The following is a 10,446-nucleotide window of genomic DNA, read 5'->3' as shown; positions in this document are numbered from 1 at the left end:
CTGCAGGGTATAGGACAGGCAGCCCTAAGTGCTGCTTTCTGCACAAATGTTTTTTGATTACAAATATCTAACTAGGTTTGAAATGTTTTATAGAATAAGACAATATTCTTTTCAACAAACTTTAAAAAAAATGTACAGTTTTGTTGTTGGTTTCCACCTCCCCCCTCCCCCACCCCTGCTTACGCACCCTCCCCCCCACCGCCCCTCCCCGGCAGCTCAGCCCCACCCCGACAGCCCCTGTTTTCCTTGGTTGTGTTTTGGGGGGTGCCTGGCACCCCCAGAGATTCAGCTTCATGGCTGACAGGCGACAATGGCAGGGGCTTCACCGATACCCTTGGTAACCGTAGTAGTTCCTGTAGTATCGGTCTCTGTCCTGGGGGTGGTGGTAGTAGTAATTCTGCCACTAGAAGAGAGGGGAAACCCCATCACTTAGAGCCACAGCTGGCTGAGGACGGAGAGGCATGACACTCATTCCTCTGGTCCTGTCCCCATTCACCCTCTCTCTAGCCCCAGAAGATACTTACATCCCGATTGTATTGTCTGTAATAGTCTCTGTATCTGTTGTACTCATAATCTCGCCCGTAGAATCGATCGTAGTCTCCCCTGTATCGATCGTAGAAATTACGGTAACCCTGGGAAAGGAGAAAGAGAAAGAGTGAAGATATATGGGTTTTCAGCATCATGATCCACTGCTATCCCCCGTCTTAAATGAGACAGATCTTAGCTTGATATTATGAACAGGCTTAATCTTCCAGAGGAACACATTAAATGTGGGAAACCCTAAGCCCTGAGAAAACAGCCCAAACCACTCTGCTCCCCCAAGCCAATAGGAATGGCTATCACGGCCCAGAGGGAGGAGCAGAAGGAGAGCTGCACTCACCCCTCTGTTTCCAGACTGCCCCCAGTACTGCTGCCCGTAGGCCCGGTTGTCGTAGCCTCGGCGCTGCCCGCCCACTGGAAGAGAAATGGAGAGCGCGCTCAGACAGCTGGCGTGGGGTCCTGGCTCCACGTCTGAGTGGAAATCAAAAAGTTGGAGCCAAAGGCAATTCTGGGGGAATAGGAAGCCTGCTTCTGTCAGGCTCACACAATGTTAATTAAAGCACCAGCCAGGATCTTTTAAAAAGTCTGAGGGGGGAGGGCAGAGGAATAGAAACACAAGAAAACCAAGCCACCTTGCTTTTGAAGCTCCCCAATTCCTGCAAAACATTTAAGATGGCAAAGGGATACATGGCAGAGTTGGAAACATGAGTAAAAACTGCCATTCATAGAATCACAGACTTTCAGCCCTGGAAGGGATCTCAGATATCATATAACCCAGCCCCATCATTTTATACAAATGAGACCAAGTCTAAATAATAAGCTTCTCCAGGGCAGGAACCGTTGGTATTCGTGTCTAACACATAGCAGGCACGCAACATTTTGACAACAACACACACAGACATTTGTAAAGGGCAATTAACGCACACTGAGGGGCAACTGACAAATCAGACTTGCAGGAAGGAAACTAATTCCACTAATTGCCTAACTTACTTTATAACTCAAAAATTACTGAATAATGCATTCACTTTCTGGTTTGTACAGTTGGGCTGATCCAACAAAGCAGCAAAAAAACTTAAAATGAGAATCTGATTTCACCACAGAAATCCTTCAGATATACTACAATAGGGAAGTGGGGAATCCATATGTAAAAATGAAAACTAGACAAATGAGAAGGCTCAAGCATTGCTTTTCATGGCAACAATATTTTTGTTCAAAGTTAACTACCTTTTGTTGAAGGATTATGGAAAAGGCACAAGAAGCTGGGGGTAAAAGATCCAGGAAGAAATAAGCTCCATAGAGAAGGTATTTCCTTATTGTTAGTGACCTGACTTGGTTTCCTCGTGGATCCTGCTGTATTCAGCACAAAGAACAGACTGAGGCTGGGGGCTGGCGGGTCCCCAGGACTCACCATAGCCTTGGCCTCGGCTTCGGTTCTGCCGGTTACGCTTGTTTCGATTGTTTCGGCGGTTTGTCCGCTTCTCGGAGGGGGGCAGCAGTTTCCTGGCCTCCTCCTTGTACTTAGTGACAATGGGCTGAGCTTCCTCCTTCTCCAGCTCCCCGTATGTCACCTCATCCATATAGTCGCATTTCTCAGGCAGAGAAAAGTTGGCTGTAAGAGTAAGAGAGACACTTGAGGGCCTGAAGAGTGTACAGATGGGTAAGATCTCATCATGAAAATTCCACTACAGGAAGAATAAGGTTTCCTAAGCCTCATCTTCTAACGCACAAAAAAGTGCTGGGCTCATACCCACTCACATTTAAAGAAACAAGTCACTTTCTCTACCATAAGTTTTCCCTAAATTTTAACAGCCCCAGACAAAGGGCTCTCTGCAAACTGTAGATTTACAAGCTCTCAAGTGATCCATAATAAATTAAGAGTGACCTGGGTTAAGGTTTCTTTCTTTTTTTTTTTTTTGTGAGGAAGATCAGCCTTGAGCTAACATCCATGCTAATCCTCCTCTTTTTGCTGAGGAAGACCGGCTCTGAGCTAACATCTATTGGCAATCCTCCTCCTTTTTTTTTTTCCCCCAAAGCCCCAGTAGATAGTTGTATGTCATAGTTGCACATCCTTCTAGTTGCTGTATGTGGGACTCGGCCTCAGCACAGCCGGAGAAGCGGTGCGTTGGTGCGCGCCCGGGATCCAAACCCGGGCCGCCAGTAGCGGAGCGCGCGCACTTAACTACTAAGCCACGGGGCCGGCCCTGGGTTAAGGTTTCTTATCACGGCAGAAGCAGGCAGCCGGAGGCTAAAAGTAACTGAGAAAGTTTTGGTGTTGGTTAGATAAGATGCTAAGAAATCCACTCTTAAAAGAGACTTAATGAGCAACTGACCCAAGCCTAAGGGCACTTACTCCTCTATACAAGGAGGACAGGACACTAGCCCATCATTCAGCACCTGCGCATGATGGGCTAGCAAATTCACCAGTCTCCAGACATCAAGTTCAGAGGCTGAGTCCCAGGGGAATTCAGTTCAATGAGGGCTCTCTTGATTCTTCGATGAATCCATTTAGCCCTCACTTTTATAAAACTGAACTAAATTCTTCCAAGTGCCTGAATATCAGTTATGGACTGGCATAGTTCACGCTGAGTAAACTCAAGAGAATCCGGCTCTTAGATGTGTAAGCAGCTCCTGAGCCTGGGCATTACCAGAATTCGAAGTAGCTGATAAGACAGGTGGGATGCCAGGAGCGGAAGGTAGCAAGGGGAAAAAGCACACTCTGAAGGGAGCGGGAAGCAGATCAATTAAGACAGTTACTTCTGCCTTACAGGGACCTTGCTCTAAAGCTTTGTATTGCAATAAAGATTTCAGGCACATACCAAAACCCAAAACAAATAAAGAAACAAAAAACAAGCTATTTTAATACTAGAAATCAAGATATACTGATGAAATCATTCACGCCAAGCACCGTATTTTAATCTGAACCATAATAACCTCCTCCCTCTAGAGTATAAATTCAATGAAGGCAGAGCATTTTTTTCATTCGCTACTTCTCCACGTCTAGAACAGTACTGGACAGAGAGCAGACATTAAGCATTTACTAAATGAAAAACTGACTCAATGAAGCCTCCGCCTTGAGTTATAATTATCCTGTGGCCGACTACTATTTCTCTTTTTGTATCTTAGCCAGAATAAGCCAAAGGGTTACTGCTTCTCCATTCACTCTGCTCATTCATTTATCTACAAGTGCTCACACCCGTTAATTTACTCTTCAGATTTACACCTCAGATGTGGAGAATCACTCAGGTGCTAAGAGGCCCTAGTATGGTGTGCAATGACCAAGGACAGGATCCCTAACTTGTATAATTTTAGCCCACCTTTCATCTCCAGCATTATAGACTCAGGCACATCATCTCCCTCTACTTCCTTCCTCAACTCCAACCTCTTCTTCCAATCTTCCTCATTAGGGACAACCACCACCACTTTCCGAGAGAAAGTCTTGAACAGCAATAGCTTCCGCCGTTGGCCAGAGTTGTACACATTACACTGGGATAGGAGGAGTAAGAGATGTTTTAGGAATAAAAATTATCACTCAAATTCAACCAAAACACTTACTGAGTATCTTTTACAAGTGAGGCACCAGATTTGGGGTCTTATACACACAATCTTCTTTAATTCTTCAAACTGTACATGACAGATATTATCCTGTTTTGCACGTGAGGGAAATGGAGACTCAGAGAGGCCAAGACTTGTCCAAGCTCACAAACCTAGTGGTGGTGGAGCCAGGAATCCAAACAAGCTCCAACGCTCTTTCCATTGCCTCCATTACGTGTTTTATAGTCTGAGTCCACATACTGTTAGTAAAAACAGTAATAAGAGGTAGCCTTTTGAGTTCAAAAATCATTACAACTCTAACACACAACCACTAGGTCTTATTAGGTAACCTGATTCTGCTCTGATTCAGTCTCTCTCTACATATGCACCCCACTTGGACTCTAAGCAATTTTATCACATTAAGTGGATACCAAATTTTTCATCTTTGGACCGTTCTGTAAAATTAGATTTCTTTTCAACGTTTGAACAATACCTGATCAAGAATGAAGTTCCGCTTTGTCCGGGAAGCAATCTGGACCAGCTTACTAAGGCACTGGGAGGCTTGCTGAACTAAAAGGTCTCGGCTTTTGGGGTCCATCTCTGGCTCCTCGAGCCCCTTCATCTGGTGAGTTTGAGAGGAAGTGAACAGAAACACAAGAAGTTATACAGTAAGTTAAAGCCCAAGAGTCAATGGTAAATGTCACCTCTTTAAATCAGTTCATGTCAGTTCATTCCTATTCCTCAGTGCTGTGAATGTTGGCCCTTTTCCTGCAGGAGTCATTTCCAGTCTTCATCTGGATATAGTCCAGATTTTATCAGCTTTCAGAAATTTGACAACACAGCAAAGGAAAAAGAATCTATCCTAAACACATATTGAAAAGAACTCATTTCTCTACTTGTGGGACCCTTGTTCTCAGACACTTGAAAGACTAACTCCAACAGGAAAAGGTTACAGGCATTTCTTGGTACCTTCAGAGCAAACACCACAGCTGACTAACCTCCCCCAGCTCACCCTCATTTGACTGAGCACAGTTTCAGCTCCCAGAACATTGTATCTTTTCTCAGGGTTTTCTTTTGCGTATTTCAGTGCCCACTGGGTCTTTCCAGATCCAGGCAGTCCCACCATCAGAATCACCTGCAAGTAAACAGAACCAGGAATGCTATGAAAAATAAGTGAGAGTCATATTTACAAAGCCCAATTCAAGAACATCCTCCCCTGCCCCAGTTCAGTAAAGCTTGGAGAAGAAAAGCTACCCACCCACCATTCCAAAGCAGGAGCACTAAGTTTTTGGAAACTGTTTGACATACCTCACACTCCTCTACGGTCTTGGGAGGGATGGCAGTGCGCACACGCTCCTCAACAGGCACAGCATGGATGAACACAAACTCTTCTGGTGGTGGGAAGAAGGGCTCCTCCTTCTGACCAAAGTTTAATTCTACAACACAATTTTTGCAGAGGACATGGGGTAGGAGGGCCCGGTCTGCCAGGGATTCTTTGTTGATCCGGAATGCCACACCTAGGTCTTCTCCATTCTTAGAAAAGGAAAGTTCTACTTCTTCAGTCTCAAAATTCTATAATGACAAAAGATAAGAGCATTATGGCCGTACAGGCTTTGAGGCAGGTTAAATCTTACAATTTAACCTTCTCTTTTTCACTCAGACTGCTGCACAACACAACTAAGCAATGCATAAAAGACAGCAGCTGATGGAAAGCAAATTGAATTCCCAGTGCCCCCTATCCACTTCTTGCTGCAAATCCACAACTTTCAAGAGCACTTACAGCAAAGCAGCCAATAACATCATTCTCCCCAAAAGTCTGGCCAAATTCCTCAAACTGCCCATTCTCTGCTTTGAGTCCTCTTCCATCGAAACCATAAGAGAATTCATCCTCACCTAGAATAGTGAACAAATAAGTTACCTACACCCAAACTTCCCATGGAGTAAGCAATATGGTAGCAAACACTAATGATAAAGTTAAAAATAACTTTACCAAGCTGTGGACGGGAAAAATCAACAGACCATCCAACCCGAAGGAGAGAAACCTCTGTGCAGCCTTCTTTCATTGGGAGATTCTGGGTTACCTGGCCAAGTCAGAAAAAAACTCTCAAATACTGTGACCAGCTCAGGAGCAAAGTCTGAGTTAGAAAGACAAGATTTCTATACAAACTGAAAATTACAACTATCACAACTCAACATCAGAATAACAACTGTCAATGGACTTAAACCAGACCCAAAGGGGCCAATTTCTTGGTAACTGGAGCTAAGGTTATTGTTAAAGCGTGGTGCCTTTTCTGCACTAATAAAATACTGGTAGGCAATACATAGTACTGCCAGTACATAACAGTTTAATGAATAATTTAATAAATGAATGGTCTTAATGAGCTGTATATACTACCTTGGCCTCAAAGCAGACTTTCCCCTTTGTCACTCCGTAAGTACTCCTTGCCCCAGACCAAAGGGTGGGGAACTTCTCTGAGAAAAGTGGCTGCCCTCCATAGCGGTCTTTGCTCACTTGAAAATGGAGATCCGAGGTATCTGTTAAGAAAGAAGCAATCTGTTTACTCCAATGCCCAAGACTTGAAAGCCACCAACAGAACACAAATATACCCAGTTGTCAAGAATGGATACAAAATCTCCCATGTGCTAAGTCTCTTAAAAGTTGTAGACCACGAAGTGTTAATCTCCAAAATCACTTGTGATTGGTACAAACCCCAACCTGTCTGCCTTATACATACACGTGTCCAGGTTCACAAGAGTTTGATCCTCCTCCTCTTCTTTTGCCTCTTCTTCAGGGGGTGGTGGAGACTTTGAGCTATACATGTGAGAGAAAAGCAAATACAATGTAACCAAAGCCCTCTTCTTTGAGGGGTGTCTGCATGACATCATGTCTGTTTTAAACTATCAGCAAATATAAAATACCAGCAGACAGCTGCTTTCAACAAATGAGAAAAGGGCAACAGCTTTCAGGGTAGATTCAATCTAAACCTTATGCCTATAAAAACCTATTCCATTTTTAATCCACCCATCTTTCCAGACTCTCCAATCAACATCAGGTATACCAAAATCAGAGCAGACACTCCCTTCAATGAAAGGGACTGTTTCCCTCACCGGCTGTGGTAAGCCTCCTCTCGGAATTCATAGTAAGCTCGGCCATGTTCATCCTTCTCATCCCGCTGTCTCTTTACCCCCCGCCGCTCACCATCTGAGCCTGCTGGTTTTGACTTTTCACTATCTTGGTCATCTCCTACAAAAAGGAGGGAAAGAAAATCAGCAGTTTTCATACTAGAGTGTAGAATAAGCTCAGAACCAAAAGAAACTAACAGGGCATCTGCGTATCTGTCTACTCAGAATAGGCAGGTTATTCCTACTGCATCCATGGAACATTTTATTTCCAAAAATTATCTTCCTGTCACTGGTTGAGATTTTACTTCAAAAAAAAGGAACATTATGGACTAATTACAGTCAAGGAGTAGATAAAAATTGGACAATTTTTGCATTCTAAATTTATCTGCTTAAATCAGGTCAAACTTGCAGATTTTCCCACCAATATAACATAAGAAAATATATCCTAAGTCTTTAAAAAACTTCAAGGTTAATTTAATTTTGATTCTTGATTGTTAGATTGGATTTGCTCTAGACACTTAATATGTGTTTTCCATCACTGTTCCACAGCTTCATGACACAGAACCCTCAGTTTTTCTTTTCAATAGTTTACCTTTCCAGCTTTAAAATGCACAGCCATCCACAGCTTTACTTAAATAGCAGATGGACTCAAGTGCATGATACAGAGCTGTAGTTTTATCATGGATTTCTACTGAAAGTTGCAGAAGTAAACCATTAAGTCACAAGACACCCATAAATAATACTGCATCTTTAATGCACATTAATTGGGGCAGAAAGGTGTTGTCATATATTTAGCAACCTTCTTTACAAGAGGAAAAAAAAACCCCAAATTTTTCCTTAAGCCTTTGTGGTTTGCAACACTAGGAAGGTTTTTAATAGTAATTTCTTTAAGGCAGTCTTTTATCCCTTAACCTTTTTTATCTGCTATTTGGGATACACGTTAAGTCAAAGGTTATGTAATAGGATTTTTGTTTCTGGACATAAGACAGACAATCTGCAAGTTGCATACGACTGTCATAGAAGGGGTTCCAATTACATGATGACACTACGCAGAAGCCTAAAAAATGTATTATAAGAACTAAGGCAACCCACTTCATAGTTAGTCTTGGAAGCAGCTCTAGTTCTCCTCTCTACTCTGACAGATAGTTATGGATCAGCTCTAACCATCCAATCACTTCAAAGGAAGAGAGAAAGGTCACTAACTCCCTGAGGCGACTCTACACATTCTCTTCCAGGTTACTCAATGAACCCACCAACACCTCAACCATTCCAATTCAGGAAGCCAGGGACCTGAAATGTAAAAGGCTACCTAAGCAACGCAAATTTACAAATATGCTCACTCTTCGACTCAGTGGGAAGATTAAAATTTAATCATAAAAACTCAGACAAGGTAAAACCCCTACTACCCAAGAATCGTTAACTTATTCCAAACGCACTAGATTAAGGCTTTCTCTTCACTAGTTAACTATTAAACTCGACACCCTCACACCACAGGCTGTCCCCTGCTGCTAAAGCAGGAACAAAGTCAGGTTTCCAGATACCCTGCGTGGCTCAAGCTCTAGCAACGTGCTTTTCGATGGAGCGAACTTTGACGAACTTAGTTTATTGCTTAATATTTTTATGGCGAAAAAATCAACAGCCAGATAGCGCAAAGGCCGAAGCCTCCAGCAGTCGGTCTGGCTGTCCCCCTATTACCGCCAAGTCCTCCGCATTCTCGCTTTAGGAAAAGATCACCAGCACCGCGGGAGGCTGCTCCACAGGTCGCTCACGGAGCAGTTCGCATACAAAACCGCTCACTTCCATCCACTACCACCAAAGAACCAAGTGAGGCAGCAACCTCCCTCCTGCAGCGAGTGGGGCCACCGGAGGCGGCCAAACCCCCTCGAAACGTGGCTAGAGAATGAAAACCACCTCCCCTGGGGAGTCCCACCAAACGGCGACGGGAATCTTGCACTTTCAGGCAAGCGAGAACAAGGGATCGGACCCCGCGGTGCAGGGCTGGGTGCTGGGTCAGGGGCGCACCCGGCAGGCTGGAGGCAGGCTCCGCTGCCAGCTCCTCACCCTGCTCCTCCGCGGCCTTGTCACCAGGCGCTTCGGATCCCGGCGTCTCCTCCCCGCTCCGCTCCTCCGGCTCGTCTTCCTCCCCTTTGCCGGTGCCCTGCTCTTCGCCACCGTTTACCCCACCTGACCCGGCCGTCGCCTCCTCCGCTGGCTGCTCGGAAGCATCAGGCTCGGCCGCGGCCTCCATGGCTGCCGCCTCTGGGGGCTCCGGCGGCGGCTGCTCGGGCTGGCCCGAGGCCTGGGCAGGGGGTGGCTCCTCGTCCTCGTCCTCAAGCAGCGCCTCCTCGTCTTCCTCCTCCTCCTCCTCTTCGTCCTCCTCCTCGTCCCCGCCCGGGCCGCCGCCCGACGCGGCCACAGGCCGAGGCTCCGCCTTGCAGGCCCCGCCGGGCCCGGCCCCGCCACCGCCGGCCTCGTCCTCGAGCATCTCGGCGTCCAGCGCCTCCTGCAGCCGCTGCGCCAGATCCACCTTGAGGCCGCGCGAGTCCAGGCCCCGCCGCTGCAGCTCCGACCGCAGCTCGGTCACTTTCAGCCGCTTCACCTCCATCGCCGCCGCCGCCTCCTCCGCCTCCCGCCGCCTCCTCCCCTGCGAACCGTCGACCGAGCCCGACCGCGCAGGCGCCGCCGCCGCCCGCCTCCGCCTCACGCGCCAGCACGGAGCCCGCGCGAGCGAGCGCACGCACGTACGCACGCAGGCGGCGAGGGCCGCGCGCAGCCTCCGCTACGTAGGTTTGTTTCTCCCTCCCCTTCCTTTCACCCCTTCGGCCCGGGGGGCCCAAAACAACGCAGCGGGGACTTGCTTCGCTTCCTGCCCCCTCGGTTCCCCTGCCGCGGGCGGGCGCGCGCCGAGGACGGCGGACTTCCCTCCCTTTACCGCCCGCCCCCTCTCACCCCCTGGGCCAATCGCCGCCGGTCGTGTCACCGCGCAGCCGCACGGGAGCCGCAGCCGGCAAAGGCTGGCTTCGGCTCAAGTGCCTCGTAGCACCGAGGCGTGTGCGCGCCTGTCTGTCCGTACTTCCAGCCGGGGGCTCTGCGCAGCCGCCCGGAGCTCCCTCGCCACACGCCCCTCCCACCCCGTCACCACCCTGACTTCTGTCTGCCTTCCGATTGCGCTGTCGTGTTAGGGCTTACTCGTTAGTCTCTGTCTATACGTGCAGCAGCTTCTTGAGAATAAAAAAAAGCCAGAAGGGAAAC

General features: G+C 47.2%; 1 protein-coding gene across 2 annotated transcripts; it reads right to left on the bottom strand.

Annotated features, from left to right (window-relative positions):
• Window positions 1–208: 208 nt before the first annotated feature.
• HNRNPUL2 (heterogeneous nuclear ribonucleoprotein U like 2) lies at window positions 209–10,086 on the bottom strand. Of its 2 annotated transcripts, XM_004437489.3 has the most exons (14): window positions 9,256–10,083; window positions 7,180–7,315; window positions 6,807–6,883; window positions 6,467–6,606; window positions 6,062–6,152; window positions 5,852–5,964; window positions 5,380–5,643; window positions 5,084–5,206; window positions 4,565–4,693; window positions 3,855–4,023; window positions 1,949–2,149; window positions 881–954; window positions 525–632; window positions 209–403 (listed from the first exon to the last, which is right to left on the bottom strand). In XM_004437489.3, exons 1-14 carry the CDS (start codon window positions 9,797–9,799, stop codon window positions 323–325), a joined length of 2,250 nt encoding a protein of 749 aa, XP_004437546.1. In that variant the 5' UTR covers window positions 9,800–10,083; the 3' UTR covers window positions 209–322. The 2 variants fall into 2 exon arrangements, 1 of the variants encoding a protein (XP_004437546.1); XR_015549720.1 differs by lacking the exon at window positions 881–954 and having other exon boundaries at window positions 385–403; window positions 9,256–10,086.
• Between the last annotated feature and the right edge of the window lie 360 nt (window positions 10,087–10,446).

This window comes from Ceratotherium simum, chromosome 34 (assembly GCF_057802395.1).
Source record: "Ceratotherium simum simum isolate JZ-2026a chromosome 34, ASM5780239v1, whole genome shotgun sequence".
In the NCBI taxonomy this organism is placed as follows: Eukaryota; Metazoa; Chordata; class Mammalia; order Perissodactyla; family Rhinocerotidae; genus Ceratotherium; species Ceratotherium simum.
The sequence above is the reverse complement of the archived record's forward strand: the minus strand, read 5'-3'. Positions and strand labels throughout refer to the sequence as shown.